General features: G+C 38.0%; 2 protein-coding genes across 4 annotated transcripts; one reads left to right on the forward strand and one right to left on the reverse strand.

Annotated features, from left to right (window-relative positions):
• Positions 1–2982: 2982 nt before the first annotated feature.
• Positions 2983–5614, forward strand: LOC122654301 (protein AUXIN SIGNALING F-BOX 2-like). The gene is made up of 3 exons (XM_043848327.1): positions 2983–3478; positions 4146–4641; positions 4729–5614. The coding sequence occupies exons 1-3, from the start codon at positions 3030–3032 to the stop codon at positions 5497–5499; spliced, it is 1716 nt and encodes a 571-aa protein (XP_043704262.1). The 5' UTR covers positions 2983–3029; the 3' UTR covers positions 5500–5614.
• Positions 5615–7797: 2183 nt separating this feature from the next.
• On the reverse strand, positions 7798–15865 carry LOC122654303 (cysteine-rich and transmembrane domain-containing protein WIH1). 3 transcript variants are annotated; one of them, XM_043848331.1, is made up of 4 exons: positions 15725–15852; positions 15398–15492; positions 15234–15361; positions 7798–7973 (listed from the first exon to the last, which is right to left on the reverse strand). In XM_043848331.1, the coding sequence occupies exons 1-4, from the start codon at positions 15765–15767 to the stop codon at positions 7925–7927; spliced, it is 315 nt and encodes a 104-aa protein (XP_043704266.1). In that variant the 5' UTR covers positions 15768–15852; the 3' UTR covers positions 7798–7924. The 3 variants fall into 3 exon arrangements, with proteins under 3 accessions (XP_043704266.1, XP_043704264.1, XP_043704267.1); XM_043848329.1 differs by having other exon boundaries at positions 15234–15492; positions 15725–15865; XM_043848332.1 differs by having other exon boundaries at positions 15234–15435; positions 15725–15849.
• Between the last annotated feature and the right edge of the window lie 3230 nt (positions 15866–19095).

A 19095-nucleotide genomic window follows, 5' to 3' on the forward strand; every position in this document is an offset into this window, starting at 1 on the left:
CCTTCACCACTAATCAATAGCCCAACCTGTGGGCCAAATTGTACCCGGCCTGTCCAATTGGTTATCGATACTGAAGTGCCTTTTTCATCCCTTTTGGTTTTGGGTTTGGATGTGGAAATATACCTTATCATCATAACTATATCCTCTATGTTTATTGGTTTGGATGAGGAAATAGCCCTTATCATCATAACTATATCCTCTGCTTATTGCTCTTTTCACATTTTACCATCTAAATTGATTGTTTTGATAACCATTAAATTGCATCAGTAATTGGGTTGCTAAAACATGTTTAGTAGTAAACAACTTCCCCAAATGATTAATCAACTATCCAATTCTTTCCCCAACTTTTCAAAGCTTGAAGTTTCCCACTGAGACTGAGTTCATAGATTCCAATTCTAGGCATGCATCTCCACCCAAACCCTTTCCAAATATCAATCATAAGATGAGGATGACACAAGAAATCAGGATGGTTGAGAAGAGTATTGTTGATGATGGATGAATTATCCAACTATTTGCAGTTGGGATGTAATGTGAGCCCCCAACCATTTGCTGGTTAGATCACTTTATCTTAGACCCAAAATTCACCCAACTACACAAAAAGTCCAAAACAATACATGAACATTAAACAGTAAATACACTTCAAATAAATGATTGGGACTTCGTCTAGTAGGAGGCATAAATAATCTTACACATATTATCAATAATGCTCATTTGACAATTGAAGTGACAATTGTATTTAGAACAAAACCTTTCACAAAGGAGAGTGTTTGAATGACATCTCTGTAAGTGTATTTAGAACTTGACACATTTTGACTGTTTGCTATCGTATTCTTAAAAGTTCTTCAAGATAGGGGGTATAAAAGGATTTTCAAAAATAAGTTGATAGTAATATATTATTATGTCATTATTAAAGGTATCAACCTTATTTTTTTTGGTAAGACAAAATGTATCATTATCATACACATATATTTAGAGTAGTGTATATGTGAAACGATAATATTTGTCCTCTACTAAAAAAAATTGATATAATATTAAATTGGTAAAAAAATAAGATTACAAATTATTGAAGGATGTCAAATAATTTGTAACCATACTTTTTGACCTACTAGTGTGAAAAAAAAAAAAAAAATTTCTAACAAGAATAATAGTTCTATGTCACATGCATACTTGAAAAAATATACATAACAATGAAATCTTTTGATAATGATATACAAAATGATATGTCATTACCAACTTTTTTTTTTGAAAACCTTTTTACACCCATGTCTTAATAACTTTTAAGAATAAAAAAAAAGACATTTTAACGAAAGGTGTCAAGATTAATAAAAAGGTCTCTTTTTTATTTGGTAAGAAAAAAGGTGTTATTCAGATTATATAAAGGGGAAATCTTATCCATTATACGAAAGAAAAGGGAGGGGAAAAAAAAAATGAAAGGAGAACAAAAATGAAATTTGATTAGGGAGAAAAAAAAAAGGAATTTTCAAAAAGATATAAAAGAAAAAACAAAAAACAGAAGAATTTCCACATAGTGAACACTTCAGCCCTGAAATGGACATGTTTGATTAGGTGTGTAATACTATTTTTGTCTCCTATAGATATACCGACAGTGTACGTATATATACATATCTATTGAATCAAATGATACATTCCGAAAAATCATACCAAATGCAGCTTAAAGACCTCACTCACTCACTCATTTCCAAAATCCAAATGTCCAATTCCCTCTCTCTCTCTCTCTCCTTTGTTTTATTTTCCATATCCTATCCTGTAAACGTGGAACGTAGCAGTGTCTTTTTATTCTTTTTAATTTTTAAAGCGCCAATGTCTCTCTCTCTCTCGCTCTCTCTTCTACCAAAAACAAAAGTCTCTCTCTCTCTCTTTTTTCTCTGAGACCAGAGAGATAAGGACAAACGCCTGCTGCCATCACAGATCATTATTCAAATCCTAAAGATTCCCCTGACCAGTCTCAACAAAGCAATCTCTACCGTCCGATCTAAGTGTTAAGTCTAACCTAACCGTGGTTAGTCAATACCAGTTGGAATCTTCACCACGGTCAGTTTAGGTGTCTCTGTTTATCTGAGTTGGGTTTTTAAAAACACTTTTGAATGTTTTTGGATGATACTCCAAATATTCTTGCTGGGAAGATAGAGTCTGACTGTATGAGAGAGAGAGAGAGAGGGAGAAACTGAGAAGTGAGACGCCTGAGTAGTACTACTTACTGTTGTTGGGGTAGGGGAGAGAGAGAGAGAGAGAGAGAGAGAGAGAGAGAGAGAGAGGGAGAGAAAGCTGCTTTTTTCTTTGATGAGGGAGGGTTCCCTTCCCTGTCCCTTTTGTGTACTTTTTTTTTTTAGGGAGAGATCTCTAAGTTTAGATTAGATCTGATTTCTTTTGGGATAATTTTTTTCCATTCCCTTTTGAAATGGAAATTTTTAAGATGCAGATCTATGAATTTTATCTCTTGCAGAAGGTTTCTCATCACTGTAATCATCACGTTTTGATGTATGGGTGATAACTTGGAAAAAGAAGATCTCATTTTCTTTTTTAAAATTATATCTCCATGGAGATTTAGTTTTCATCTTCCGCGTAGATCTAATGTAAGGGAGGGGATTTAAGAGAATTTTCCTATTATGTAGTTTTATGTGAAGCATAAGTACTTTTGGGTCAGTAGATCTCTGGTTTTCGATGTTAAGATTTCTAGTCGTCATGGCAGATCTAAGCGGGGCTCTCGCTAGATTGCATAATTTTTTCTTGAGATCTTAATTTCTGTTGTATATAAGCTTGTTGAGTAGAGGCTTTGGGAGGTTTCGGTTGTTGAATCTTGGTCTTACTCTCTTTCTCTTTTTTACCTGTTAGGGTTTTTGGGTGACAAAGCCCAGTGATTTATTTATCTTGCAAGAGCCGACACCAGAAAATTTTCTCCCTAGGTCACCACTTAGATTCCTTCGAGCAGATCATTTTCTTCAAATCTGTGTCGAGTGTGTGTGTGTGTGTGTTTTTTTTTCCTGTTTTTCATCCTTCCGTGTTGAAAGATGACTTATTTCCCTGAAGAGGTTGTAGAGCACATGTTTGATTTCCTTTCGCACCGGGATCGAAATGCGGTGTCTCTCGTCTGCAAGTCTTGGTATAGGTTGGAGAGATGGAGTAGACAGAGGGTTTTTGTAGGGAATTGTTATGCCATTACTCCAGAGAGATTAATTGCAAGGTTTCCCAGAATTAAGGCTCTTACGTTGAAAGGAAAGCCACATTTTGCCGACTTCAATCTGGTTCCTCATGATTGGGGTGGTTTCGTGCATCCATGGATCGAGGCCATGGCTAAGAGCTATCCGGGTCTCGAGGAGCTCAGGCTTAAGAGGATAGTGGTTTCCGATGAGAGCCTTGAACTGCTTTCTCGGTCGTTCCCAAACTTCAAGTCTCTGGTTCTGGTTAGTTGTGAAGGATTTACTACAGACGGCCTAGCAGCCATAGCTGCCAATTGTAGGTAAGATCGTCTATCACTCTATTCTTTATTTATCTATCTTTAGCTTTCCAGCATTGTTTTGTAGTAACTGTTATTAGCTTGAAATATGCAATTTTCTTCTCCATGTATTACTACTTGTTTTTGAGTATTCAATCTGTTGTTTGATTATGACCTCCGAAATGTGATTATCAAATATGTAGGAGGAATGATGGATGAGTTCACCAGTCGTCACGATCATCTAATAATTCTAACCATTCTAATTAGAAAACTCGTTTACTGGGTAATCAAATGTCTCTAATTGTTGCAAAATCAATACTGATTTGGACTCTATATTCCATGTTTTAGTTGATTGGTTGCACTAGCGACACCATTGAATGTCTTGTAGCTGCTGCTGACCCACAGCAACCCCCACCACCCTCCCACACCCCCCCCCCCAAAAAAAAAAAGATTGAGAGAGATAATCTCAGCTATTTCCTGCTGTTTTTTTTTTTTTTTTTTTTTTTGTTGCTGTGCTAATATTTAATGGCATGTTGTTTAATCTCAGAAGGTTTTTATTTTTACTGTGAGCTACCATAATTTGCCTTATTCTTTGCCGAAGATGGTGTAGAGCATGTTCTTGTGTTTGTTCAATGTAAGTTGAAATCGAAGAGTAATACCCTAAGATGTTGTTATTTATTCAAATATGTAGGGTTCTGAAGGAGCTAGACTTGCAAGAAATTGATGTTGAGGATCGCAGGGGACAGTGGCTGAGCTGTTTTCCTGATAGCTGCACGACATTGGTCTCGCTGAATTTTTCATGTCTCAAAGGAGAAGTGAATTTGGGTGCTCTGGAGAGGCTTGTTGCTAGATCTCCGAACCTCAAGAATCTGAGGTTAAATCGGACAGTGCCACTTGAAAATCTCTGCAAAATCCTCTCTCGGGCACCGCAACTGGTGGACTTGGGCACAGGGTCTTATGTTCAGGAGCCTAATTCTGAGCACTACATGAAGCTTACTAGCGCTGTTCTCAATTGTAAATCAGTTAGGAGCTTGTCTGGATTTTTGGATGTTGCTCCTCGTTGCCTGCCTGCAATTTACCCCATCTGCTTGAACTTGACATCCTTGAACTTGAGTTATTCACCGGGTATTCAGGGTAACGAACTCATCAAGTTGATTCACCATTGCCGGAAACTTCAACGCTTATGGGTTGGATATCTTAACACATGTTTTCTGAAAATTGTCTGTGCTTTTCTATATATTGAGATAGTAATCAAGTTGTGATCATATTTGCAGATATTGGATTGTATTGGAGACAAAGGGCTAGGAGTTGTAGCTTCTACTTGTAAAGAACTGCAGGAATTGAGGGTGTTTCCATCTGATCCCTATGGTGGGGGAAGTGCAGCTGTAACCGAAGAAGGCCTAGTTGCCATATCTATGGGTTGCCGGAACCTTCATTCTCTGCTATATTTTTGTCACCAGATGTCAAATGCAGCCCTAATTACAGTAGCCAAGAACTGCCCCAATTTCACCCGCTTCAGATTGTGCATCCTTGACCCTCAAAAACCTGATCATGTGACTTTGCAGCCACTGGATGAAGGATTTGGAGCGATTGTTCAGTCGTGCAAGGGCCTCAGACGGTTGTCACTGTCAGGCCTTCTTACGGATCAGGTTTTTCTTTACATTGGAATGTATGCTGAGAGGTTGGAGATGCTTTCAATTGCATTTGCTGGCGACAGTGATAAGGGAATGCTATATGTGCTAAATGGGTGCAAGTACCTCAGGAAGCTGGAGATCCGAGATAGCCCCTTTGGTGATGTTGCACTTCTAACGGACGTAGGGAAGTATGAAACAATGCGATCCCTTTGGATGTCGTCCTGTGATGTTACTTTTGGAGGCTGCAAGGCTCTGGCCCAGAAAATGCCTAGGCTCAATGTGGAGATCATAAATGAAAAGGATCAGATGGAAGAGAACCCTGATGATCGGCAAAAGGTTGAGAAGGTATACGTTTATCGTACTTTGGATGGACCAAGGAGGGATGCACCAGATTTTGTCTGGACATTGTAGATAGCTCTTCATTTGTATTTGTAGAAGGTATTGGCATTTGGTACTTATCTTGTTTTCTACGTAGGTTGACTAATTTGTATGTTTCAATATAGTGAATGTGGGGGCTGATTTGTCAGTATGTACTTTGGAGAGGTAAAGGTTTTTTTTTCTTTCATTCACTGTTTCTCTTTACCGACCACTATGATCTCATTATTACTTCCACCCCTTCATCATTATTCCCATCCTTATAGATAGAGTCCGAACTATTTTTTTTTTTCATTGTTTCAGGAGTCTCATTTAGTGACATTAATCATGCGGGTCGAGATTCTCTCTTCAGGTGATGAAAATCACGGAAAAAAATTTGCTGTTGCTGACAGTAAAGGAAATAGAATAATTCACTTCACCTTTGGTTCATAAATAACCTCTCAGGTTTTTGTATTTTCTGAAGTACCCTTTTTAGATCTCATTTCCATGGCTGCCAGCAGAGGGTAGCAAAAATGTTCCTGCTGTCTACCTAGGTAGCAGCAAAGTTTTGTTCGAAAATCATGATCCAAACTTTTATAACTACAAGTATTAGGAATTTTGATTTTGGGAAATAATTCTATAGTATAAGTTCCTCTTGGTTGCATATTTGGAGGATCATTTTTTAAGTATCCAACGGTGCATTGCTGCATCACCTTTCCAGACGGTAAATAATAGTCTCTGCTGTATCTAGTCCTTATAATTAAGGGAACTATTCATCTATATAATTTGGGTTTTTGCTAAGTTAACAGAAACTTGTAAACATGGGCAAAAGGTTAATTTGAGCTATGGTAGAGAAAGCCAGAGTACCATCCTTGGCACTGTAGTCGCTGTCAGAGTTTCTCTGTGATCACCGTTGTCCCTGCATCTCTCTCTCCTGTCCTGGCCTCTGCATCTTCCTCCCCCTCTCCCTGCCTTTGTAGGCCAACAAAAGCAGAAACAGAAGCATGAGACAGGGAAAGGATGAACAGAAGCTTTAATGGCAATAATGGCAAAAATGCGAAAGCTATACTTTGAGCAACACAATTGTTTAAGTTACTATACTCCTCATAGAGAACTGAAACATGCGCTATAAGAAAATAGCAGAAGTCAGAAAAGGAAACTGTGGTTGTTAATTCGGACTTTCACCTTTTGAGAATCTTGTAACTATAAAAAATTCCTGAACCAGGTGAGCAGTATTGCACCGATAGTGAACCGGACGAAGCAGCCTTGCCTCTGCGGTTCAATTTCAATTCGGCCAAATTAAGAAGGGCCTGGAGAATTTGATTCTGGTAGCCAACTGAAGTGCAATTCCAGAACAAATTCTTTGGCTATTCAGAAATCAGGAAAGAACCCTGAAAAGAAAAATAAGATTTTGATCAATAGTTCTAACCTAATTCCAGAGCCAGTGGCAAAAATAAGAAACGGTAGCACGCTAAAACTATCAATCTGTTCCTGAACTAGAATTTTTTTTTTTCAGGTTCTCTATAGCATAAAAAATTGATAATTCCTGAGTATATGTCTCTGATTTAGTCTTCAAATAATGTTTATATATATCTTAGATTGCTTCCTTCCAGCAAAGAAATAGTCCCATTTCTTTCTTCCATCAACATTATAGCATTCATTAAGATTTACCGGAATTTATTATATTATGAGCTTGAATTTATTATAAGGGTGAAAGTTTTCTACGTGGGATGCAGGGGCCACGCCCACACACAACAGGGGCTAGAATGACCACCATGCCCTCATGTATGGCGGACATTCCGGCCCCTCCTTTTGTGCCACCGCGTGCACAGCGTGGCCCCTGCGTCCCAGCCAGAAAACAGCACCCCTATAATTACATAACCTCTTTTTCCATAAAATTATTATTTTATCTTCCATAATTGCTATCATTTACTTTCATTTTGTCTTAGCTAATTCAATTAATCCAAATCTTTAAGTTATTGGAAAAATCTTGTTGTGACCAATCTTTAGCAGCTTGAATCGTCTGCCCTAAAAAATTTATGAAGCCGAATTTACAGAACTGCTAACAGGAAAGGAAAGAAACCACCTCTCTCTCGCTCTCTCTCTCTCTCTCTCAAACACGGCCAGATGGCTGGCCGTTTCATATTGTGAGTCGTACATCTAAAACTTGTTTGCTTAGGTCTCCAATGATAACAGAACTTGTGCTCAAGAACCCTCTCCATTCTCCAATCCACTAACCCAGCCAGGAATCAAAATTCTTGCTTATGGTTCTTAGAATGAATGAGCTATTAAGAAAAACGTAGACATGTAAGAATTAAGTTCATTGTTATTATCGATAAATTTCATGCATAAACATAAATCTCCATATTAAATTAAATGGAAAACAGGGTTTTAACAGAATATCAAACACAATAGGTTGTGAATATCAACAGCAGCAACTACTACATCCCATGTACATCAGAGTTGAGGCCTCAAAAAAGGCTTAGAAGCAGCACTCCTCCAACACACAACAGCAACAAAGTGCAGCCAAACTGGAAAATGAAAATAAATGAATCAGGTTACTACTGAAAGAGATTCAAATGATATTTACATCATTACAAATAACACCAGAGCACACACCACAGATTTTAGCTAATCTGAGCATTGTGGTTTGGAGTTTGGCAGCAGAAAATACTGGAAGTAGTTCCAAATCTAGTTCAGAACTTCAATTGAAAAACATGGCTGAAAATTCAGCCATTGAGGTTCAAATTTGAATTAAAATACAGAATAGAAGACGCTGAATAAATATATCCAAACATAGATTCAAGCAAACATATTCAGAAAAAGTGGAACATTAAATTTCAAATGCCTTACTTGTATGTAAATACAGCCACAAACACCTCCACACATGAACATATATTTTGTTTCCCAAGAACAAGAGAATGAGACTAAAGAAAAGGGGGCAGGAGTAGAATTAACACCCATCACACAGAAGAAACTGATCTGCATTCTTGGAAGGGAGAAGCCTTTCTTCATATGAGGAAAAGAGAAGGACATGGCAAGCTTCCCTGAGGTGGGGGAGAAAAAAAAAGAGTACACTATGGGGGGAGGGAGGATTCTTCATTCACATAGAGATGGGAATGGTGGTGGAGATGTGTTCTTCATATAGATGACAGTGGTTAAAGATCTGGAAAACGTATGACTCTCTCTCTCTCTCTCTCTCTCTCTCACACACACACACACACACATCCCTGGTTTTGCAGAGATGGGAATGGGCTTAAACCCTATTCACATGCCACATTTTAGTTGTTTCAAGTCATCAGAGAAGGAAAAAAAACATATTTGAAACATCCAACCACTAGGAAGTTTGAAATAAGAAAGAAAAAAAATTAGTTAACTTAGCAAATAGACAACTGAAATACTACCATTCACAAAGTGTCCTTTAAATCAAATCTTATCTCAAAAATGAAAAAAGTAGCATGCAAATGTGTTTAAACACTCTGTGATGCCAGTACTTTGAAACTCTCATCAGCTTAGCCACTTCACTTTTTCCACAACCCAATATATAGAAATGCAATCAAATTCCAAGGGTAGCAGAAGGTATGTCATTTTCTTCCGTCTTGTGCGCTGACCTACCATCTATGTTCCATCTCAGATTAAATTTATAATTTTCGAATCTTCTTTATTCATAGATTTCCTACAACTGTTGAGATTAACTATCACTCAAAATCAGTGCAGAATGCAAAGCAATAATAATAAACAGTCCAACAGCTCAGTAGTTCTGCTTCTCTAATGGCAACAGAATTATATCTAGAGAGAGAGAGAGAGAGAGCGTTGTGTCCTGTAACCAGAAACAATGTGGTGCAGGTGCTTTAACCTTCACATGATCTAATAAAAACAAGAGATTGGAAAACTCAAGTTTTTAACTGAATAAATATAGCCTATTATAAAAAAGCGGTACTATGCTATCTGGAGGGGGTTGGTTGGAGGGAAGAGCACTTTTCAGAAACCAATATTAGATTAGCATCCCAAAAAAGCAGTACTATGCAAAATCTGAAAACCCAATAGAATGTCACACCAAAATTTCTTAATGTGAAAAATAAAATACTTCCAAACTAAACAACAAATTCCAACTCAATATGTCCCACCACAAAAAAATCTGACAACAACAACAACAACATTTCAGCATTATCCCAACTAAATGAGGTCAGCTACATGAATCCTTTCCCTCCAATCAGCTCTATTTGAGGACATACTTGATACAAGGCCTAAGCTATGCATGTCTTTCCTCACCACTTCTCCTAAGGTCATTTTAGGTCTGCCCCTTGCTGTTTTAGTTCCTTCAATCTGAATCAAATTACTCATCCGTATTAGAGCATCCAAAGGCCTCTGTTGAACATGGCCACGCCACCTCAAACGACTTTCTCGTAGCATATCATGTATCGGAGCTACTACTCCCAAACCAGCTCTAATATGATCATTCCATACTTTATCCTTCCTAGTTTTGCTACTCAACATCCTCATCTCCGCTACACTGAGTTTATCTATATGATGCTCTTCTTATCTTGCCAACATTCCGCACCATACATCATAGTCGGTCGTATAACTGTCCTATAAAATTTCCTTTTTAAGTTTTAAAGAAATATGCCGATCACTCAACACTCCGGACGCACCTCTCCACTTCATCCATTCTATTTTAATTCTCTGTGAAACATCATCCTCTATATCACCTTATTTATTTATGATTGAGATAATCACTTTGCGGAATCTCCCTCTCATCAATTTTCACCACCTCATTATCTGTCCTAGTGTAACCAAAATTACACACCATATACTCCGTCTTCGTTCTACTTATGTTAAAACCTTTTGATTCCAAGGTTGCTCACTATAACTCCAACTTGGCGTTAATCCTTGCTTATCTAATCCACCACAACAATATCATCAACAAAAAAGCATTACACTAATGAACCTCATCTTGAATGTCTTTGATTAAGTCATACATGATAAGCGCAAACAAATAAGGGTTTAAAGCCGATCCTTGATGTAACCCAATTGTAATTGGTAATTCACTACCTTGCCCCCCCACCATTCTTACACTTGTCACCGTCATAGTTCTAAAACTCGTCGAGATCTCGGAAAACTCAAGAATCTTGAGCTGAAATCAAGATTTCAAATCGACATTGTTTCGAAAACCTCAACCGAAATTTCGACGATATTTTGGTACATTTTTGTACAGTCTCGCCGAAATGGTACAAACCACCTTATAAATAGACAGCAACTCGACCCTAAGTTCGAAATTTCGAACTAAACTTGCCAATTTCGTGGGTTTGGACCTAGAGATGGGGGGAAAGCTTAGATCTTTTTTTTTTTTGCCACATCATCACTCCAATAGTCAATACTACTGGTATACACAATGGAGGGTTACCAAATATTTAAAATGTTGGGGTGTGGAAGACTAGGGTGTCTATGATTTATGTATTGTTCACTGTACTTGGGTTGGGTGTCTATATAATCAGTAATATGCATTATTCACTTCATTGTACTTTGTAGTAGAAACTTTAAGTCTTTAACTATTTCTTAAATAAATATTCAATATTATGTGTCTTCATCCATTGTTGCATAATTTACTTGTTTTACTTGCCAATTATGTCTCATAACGCTCAAACAATGTGTAGAATAGGAAATATTACATTAAGGGTTCGACGTTTACTGCCAACCAAGGGTACAAATCCAAAACAACAAATTAAGTGTTTTTTTTTTCAATACAATTTGAAGATTTAAATATGTTTATTAAGCCTAAAACAAGCTTCCCTTAAAGTTTTGGAGCCAACTATGGCCATTTGTACACTGAAACATCAAACCAAAAAAAAAAATATATTACATTATCTCAGTCATCTCGAGCTGGTCGAGACGAGTTTTTGAACCTTGGTCACCGCACCATCATACATATCTTTAATTATGTCCACATATTTACTTGAAACACTTCTCTTCTCTAGTAATCGCCAGATTAACTCCCTAGGAACTCTGTCATAAGCTTTTTCTAGGTTAATAAAGACCATATGGAGATCCTTTTTACAATCTCTAAATCTTTCCATAAGTCTCCTAATTAGTTAAAGAGCTTCAGTCGTGGATCTTCCTAGCATAAAACTAAATAGGTTCTCTGTAATGGTAGTTTCTTGTCGGTTTCCATAACCCTCTCCCATGATCTCATAGTATGACTCATTAATTTTATGCCTCTATTGTTATTGCAACTTTGAATATCACCTTTATTTTTGTAAATCGGAACCACAATGCTTCTCCTCCATTCATCTGGCATTTTCCTTTTGCTCATAATCTTATTACACAACTAGGTTAGCTAAGATAAACCATAAATTCCTAAGCTCTTCCACACTTCTATTGGGATCTCATCTGGACCTTGTGCCTTGCCTACATTCATCCTCCTTAAAGCTTCTCTTACTTTAGACACCCTAATTCGCCGTATATATCTACATCATGTGGTGTCTTGATGGGTAAGACAGTCTTCCGGAACACTATTACTTGAAGTGCCTTCATTTAGTAGGCTACAGAAATGACCATCCCATCTTTTCTTAATGTCCTCATCCCTTATTAGTACTTTATCATCTCCACTTTTAATACATCTAACATGGTCGAGATCTCTACTCTTCCTTTCCCTCACTTTAACTATCTTATAAACAGCTTGTTCCCCTTCCTTTGTACTCAGATTGTTATAAAGATCTTACGATTCTATGTAGTGAGACATATATCCAAGACCACTAATCTATGTTGTGTGGTTAGGCTCTCCTTTGGTATAACCTTACAGACTTCACATAACAATATATCAGAGCTTCTAATTAGGAAAAAATTTATTTGGCTACTATGATGTCCACTTTTAAAGGTAACTAAATGCTCCTCACATTTTCAAAGTAAGTGTTTACAATGGATAGATCATAAGCCACGACAAAATCTAAATTGAGATCCCCTCTTCATTCTTCTCTCCAAAACCATATCCTCCATGTACACCTTCATAGCCTCTACGATCTTTCCCAACATGTCCATTCAGATCACCCCCTATAATAATCTTTTCTCCTTGACTAAAACCTTGCACTAATCCATCCATGTGTTACCACAATTGTAACTTACTACTTTTAAACAATCCTACTTGAGGTGCTTAAGCGCTAATTATATTGACAACCGCTTTCTCCAACACAAGTATGATAGATATAGTCCTATCTCCGAATCTTTTAACATCAACCACATCATTCTTTAAAATTTTATCCACTACTATGCCCACTCCATTTCTATTACTTTTATCCACCGTATACCAAAGTTTAAAGTCGTCCAACTCCTTAGTTTTTTTACCCTTCCATCTAGTCTCTTGAATACAGGTTATGTTAATCCTCCTCCTCCTCATAACATCTAACAATTCTAAATTCTTACCTGTTAAAGTTCTAATGTTCCAAGATGCTAATCTAATCCTATGCTTTTGGACTAGCTTTTCTACCCCTACTCATCCATGGTGCGAGAATCCTTGCCTACTTGTCCCCGCATTAAAGTGTTGACGCGGCTAACATCTATCAATTCTAGACTCTTACCTGTTAATGATCCAATGTTCCAAGATGCTAATCTAATCCTACGCTTTTGGACTAACTTTTTTACCCGTACTCTTCCACAGTGCGAGAATCCTTGCCTACTTGTCACTGCATCAGGGCTACGACGCGGCGCATCGCGTAGAGGGGGACACCCTAGCTAACCCTTCCCACTTTTCACTACACCCGGGTCCCAACCAAAAAATTCTGATTCGATATTAATAAAACTTATAATGTATACAATGTTGGGACTTGGGTAGAATTTATCCTTACAAGCTAGCCATAAAGGACAGGGTACCCAAGTAAATGTAAGTCTCCACACCGAGCTACTCACATCCGATGTGGGATTATTACTTCATCCTTTCGCATGGAACCCCAACAATCTCCCCCTCCACATGGGAGCCACTGAGATCTTCTTCAATTTCATCTTCGGAGGCACAATGGGTTGGTCACGCCCTGGCACTGCCCCAACCTTGGCTTTAATACCACTTGTTAGGACTTGGGTAGAACTCATCCTTAAAAGGTAGCAGTTAAAGAGAAGGTGCCCAACTTCCTATAAATCTCCACATTGAGCTACTCACATCCGATGTAGGATTATTACAAAAAATTACAAATATATATGACTAGTATCTCACAAAACAATAGTCCAAAACCAATAAACTCTCACCAAAATTTCTTACTGTAGAAAATAAAATTCATCCAAACCAATCAACAAATCAATGAATTCTGATACAATATTTCTGGGAAAAAAATTATTCTAAATATCAATCAGCTTATAGCTTGAAATGTCTAAATTTGGCAAAAATATAAGAAAAAACCAGTTGTGGTAGCCCAAATATCAGGAGGGCAAAAGTGAGATCAGGGGCAACAGCAAGGATGCAAGAGCTCCAGACTGAAATGTTATTTGTGGTCGAGAGAGGACCCAAAGACGTGTCTCTCTCTCTCTCTCTCACACACACACACACACACTTTGGGTGTGCGCATGTCCTTCCTAGGCAATTTACCTCCAATCAGGCTCCTAAACCCCGTGGATTGAAGTCTAATCAAAACACAATCTCAAGCACTAAGTTCAAGGATTTTATAAGCGCTTGCTCTCAGTTCTAAATTTGAAGGACTGTGTTTCCCTAGGACATGATAATTTGGCCTTTTAAGATAATAAACATTTTGAAAATACTTACAGAAGGCTAAGAGGGTAGTGTACTTGGGTTCAACTTTGCAACTGGAATAGAGAATTTTAAGTATCTGAGGGTTCTTGGAAGGTCCAGTTGCATTCAGTGAAACATTTCCCCTTTTAAAAGATTGATTTTTCATTTATTCGATGATTGTGAGAATTGGTTTTAGGCCAGCTAGACAACAATGGAAGAATGCAAGAGCAGGCAATTTCAAGAAGTAGGAAAGAGTTCAAGAAACAAAAAAGAAAAAATTGTTAAATAGAATTTAAATGCAGTGACTGCTGTTGAATATAAGTCAAAAGTAACAGGAGACGTTCTAGAGGAGGGAGATTGTCTCAAGCACTGCCTACTTTGACTAATAGATTGATCACTAGTTCAAAATGAACTTTATCCCGACATTCCAACAACACAACTACAATGTAATAAGAGGTAAAAAGTTTCAGGTTGATTGAATCACTAGTTATCCATAAAGCCTGTTCGGGATCTCACGTAACAGCTGAATTTTCTGTTGGAGCAAAAATGACTAGCTACTGTTCCCATGTTTCACAATAGCTGTTCTCAATGAAAATTTCATTTGATAGTTGTGGACAGGCAGATACATCGAAATTTGGCATCGTAGTTTTCAACCTTGAGAACGCACTTGACTCAAATGAGATAGAACTATAATAAGTATATGACAGCTATAATTGGAAAATTCCTTCTTACTCATATTCAATTATGTTTAGATTCAGAAATTAAAAAATAAAATAAAACTATGTAGGTCCTCAAAATTAGTGTTTCAATATAATGGAGATAAAGTCGCCTCTCAAGACTTTAGCAATTCTGGGAATAGTTAGGTAAGAGATGACATAATTTTTGCGGCTATCGATTTGCAACCAGATTTTCAGAATAGAAAAAAAAAAAAAATTAAGGAAAGCCTCTCTTTATTAGGGGCTGTAGTTTCTTCATCCTTCTCAATTACTTTTCTACAATTTAATTTCTGAGGGATCAAAAATTTAAACTCTAAAGCTGGAGCTGCAAAATGGAGAGGTGTGGGAGGAAGAGATTGACGTACCAGCCTTGAAGGAATGAGGTACAGCCAGACTGATCGTCGTATTGGTATTGCTGGGGTGGCGGAGGTGGGGGTGGGGGAGGGTATCCTCCATTGAAGTAACCCTGATAGCCAGGAGGAGGCGGTGGTGGGTATGGAGACGGTGAGGGTGGTGGTGGATAGCCAGGATACCCAGGAGGAGGCGGTGGTGGATACCCAGGATATCCAGGAGGCGGCGGTGGAGGGTAACCCTGCTGCGGTGGTGGATAAGGAGACGAGTACCCTGAAATGAAAACACACCCACGAGAAAATTCCTCAAATTAGAAGTCAATTCAAGTAGCCAAGGATTCTTCAATCTCACATTCTGAACCCCGAAGACAGATGAACTTCCTCCAAATTTCAATTTTCAAAGTCAGAAATGAAAAGCGCATAATTAAATCTAAACCACTAGAGAAGAGAAAATTGGGGAAAAGGAGAAACGGAAAAGCGAATGAAGTTGAAGAGATCTTTCGTACCTGGTGGAGGGTATGACTCTTGAGGAACCCTTTCGTAACTCATGCTTGCTCTTCTGCTGACCAAATCGGCTTCGGATTCCCGATAGAAATTGCAACAGACGCTCGCTCGCAGAGGACTTGGGTTGGTGGTTAGGCAGGTATATATACTACCAATCTTTTTTTTGGTAAATTCATATATACTATCATTCATTCAACATAAAACGAGACTGTTAGCATTGGCTCCCTCCAGTCTCCCGCGCTATTGGCCCATTGCCAGTTGGTCCAGACTGTCCAAAGTCAATGACTCTGGGCCTGGGCCTATATACTTGGGCCCGTGGACGAGGTAGTCTTCATGAAGTAGTGGAGTATATGTAAATTCTTGACCCCTTTGAAGAAAAGATTTGAAACTCACATGCAGCTAAGGGTGTCAAATTAGAAACTGGAATCAGACCGAATCTAACTGAATGAAATTTGAATATAATCCGGATGACCGGATCTGAAATGTAGTTACTGAATTTGGTTCGGTTTGGTTTCAGTTCTAGCATAGGAACCTTCGATTTGACTGAAACCGATCCAAATTTAGATACTAATTTATCATAATATATTAATACATTATAATACCAATATAATACAAAATAATATTATATTATAATTAGGGTGTCACGAACCTGCCGCATGCTACCTGTGACCCTTGTTGGCTTCCTACCTCTGTGTCAGCTGTCTGTCTGTCATGGGTAACCAAGATTTCAGTGTTTTGTCTGGCAAGCGTCATAAAGATGGGGTCTATTTATATGGCACGTTAGTGTATGCACTTTATTATGTAAGCTATGTTAATAGCAAATTATCTAGGGATGTGGTTGTTACCCATCCCCTAGTCTGGATGACCCGGTCAATAGCATGTGTGATCGGGTCGATTTCCACTCCTTGGTTCCGGGTACTGTGTACGGGTTCCTTGTGCTTGTCATGCTATTTATCCAGTTTATGTTTCGTTTTTTTCTGGCGTTGGGCGTGCATGAATGAATAGCCCTCTTTCTACAAAATAATAATAATAATAAAAAAAAAAATTAAGGGTGTCAATGAGTAACTAGTAGCCAAAAACCGAATCCGGATTCGGACCAAATTTAATATGGTTAAGTCCTGGATCTGAAAATGTCTTTATAATTCGGTTCGGATTGGATCCGGATCTACCCACCTATTCGGCGGATCTATTCGGATCCAGACCAAATGTCCGCCTTAAAAATACACATAAAACCCTAATATTTTATCAAGTTTAAAAGACTCTAATTGACGATTACGTAGTTAACTTAATCCTTCAATTAAAATATTCTATCAATATTTCTTTTACTTAAGCAAGTCATATATTTTGATCTCAAACTTTTGCTTTGTTTTGTCTAGCGAATATCAAAATCAAACGAGAACCGAATGGCATAACCAAATTTAAATTGGATATAGTAATCGGATGTAATAACCAGGTAAGAACCGAACACAAGAATCGAATTATAACCAGATCCGAATCGAACCATCTAGAAACAGATAGAGTATCCAATTCTAGAACCGTTCTGGGACTTGATACGAATATGGATCCCACTACCACTGCTTGGAACCAAACCGGATCTGAACCGTATACCCGATTCCGTACCCAATTGACACCCTTCATTATAATACTAAAATAGTCACTTGGCAGAATCTCTCTCCTCAATTTTGACCATGTTATTATCCATCATAGTGTGACTAAAATTATACATCATATACTCTGTCTTTGATCTACTAATCTTACAACCTCTTGGGATATTGATTTCTTGTTTTAAAACCTAATCAAATTAGGTCTAAAACTATTATGACACGGGTCGAACTCACCTTTAAAAGATAATTAACCACTAAGGAAATTGTACCCAAGTCTTTATAAACATTTACATTGGATTTCTCACATCCAATTTAAGGCATCTACAGAGATGTCGATGGCGACTAAAACCTTAGGGTTCAAGACTCACCTTAATTTTATTCATCTTATGTATAAGTGTTGTTACCACTTTAGTCACAGTTGGCCTCAAACAAACATTAAATACCGGTCACTAGCTACCTTTCTCGCACTGTGGTCACTACCCGTCCCACTAAGATTCCCCATGTACCATAATAGTATATCAGAAAGTTCCAAAACCAACATAATGCACGGATCAGGTATTCAGGTGGTGGGTAAAAAATTCACTAGATCTTGATTTTTTTTTTTTTTTGTTCTTCTTCCAGATATTCTTATTCATCTTGGGCATTTCAAGATTGTATTGTAAAAATGGAATCCTGTTATACATTTTTTTTACCTTCTCAGAAGAAGACAGGAGCCCAGAGAGAGAGAGAGAGAGAGAGATTCGAATGCTCTGCTCTGTGATGTCTCTGCATAGATTCTTCACTGGAAAGGCCAAGGAAGAAAAGGTTCCCTCGGGTAATGTCACAGGAGAGTAAAGCTCTCTCTCAGAATGCCATGCCAGAGAGCCTTTCATTCGGAGTCCGGACCACTTATCTTGCTTTCTTCTTATTGAAGCATCATCTTCTTCCTTTCTCCTGTGTTTCCGTAAAATTCGAATCTTTTTTGGACGGTCGCCTGAGTGTCTCAAGATAGAGATAACCCAATACGGCCCAGTCCCCAGTGCCCCTAACAAGGAGTGGTGCAATGACCACCCTACCCCTATCCGAACACTCTGCCCATATGGAGTCCACTCCCTCCACCCTTATTAGAGGGACTGGTGAACCGGATCAAGTAAAGAACTGGAGGAGATAATTTTTCATCACCTGGTTTTTATTTCAATCAGTAACTCATTTACCAATTACCATTGTTATACTACGGCCAAGGTTCTAGGTATCAATATTGTATCGGTCAATAAGTATTGGTATCGTCAGATTGATAACGATACAGATCAGTTGTATATATCAGCCTAAAAATGGAATTTAATTTGATCTTGAATGTGACTGGTATAATCGATCCATACCAGATATCGATATCAGTAGTGGCTGATACGGTGTCCGATACCATGTTTTATAACCTTGACTAGGGATTAAGAGGGGCCATCAATCCAATTTAAACTGATCTTTCAATTCGCTATATAATTAACCCCATTCTCTTCTTGGTTCATCAAATGGGTTCTTATAATTTTGGTCAAGCCTGCCCTAAGCGTGGTGGATCAAGGTATCAGGAATATGTAGACTGTATCAGTCGATCTGTATTGGTATCATCGGTATCCAATACCGATACAGATTGGAAGTATCGGCCAAAGGATGGATGGTTTGATTTTGTACTTACGCAGAACTAATACGGGCTGATACAGCATGCAAGATCGATATCATGTCGGTATTGGTATCAGCCACCGATACCAATACCTAATTCCCTGGCCCAAATTAAC

This window comes from Telopea speciosissima, chromosome 3, assembly GCF_018873765.1.
Source record: "Telopea speciosissima isolate NSW1024214 ecotype Mountain lineage chromosome 3, Tspe_v1, whole genome shotgun sequence".
In the NCBI taxonomy this organism is placed as follows: Eukaryota; Viridiplantae; Streptophyta; class Magnoliopsida; order Proteales; family Proteaceae; genus Telopea; species Telopea speciosissima.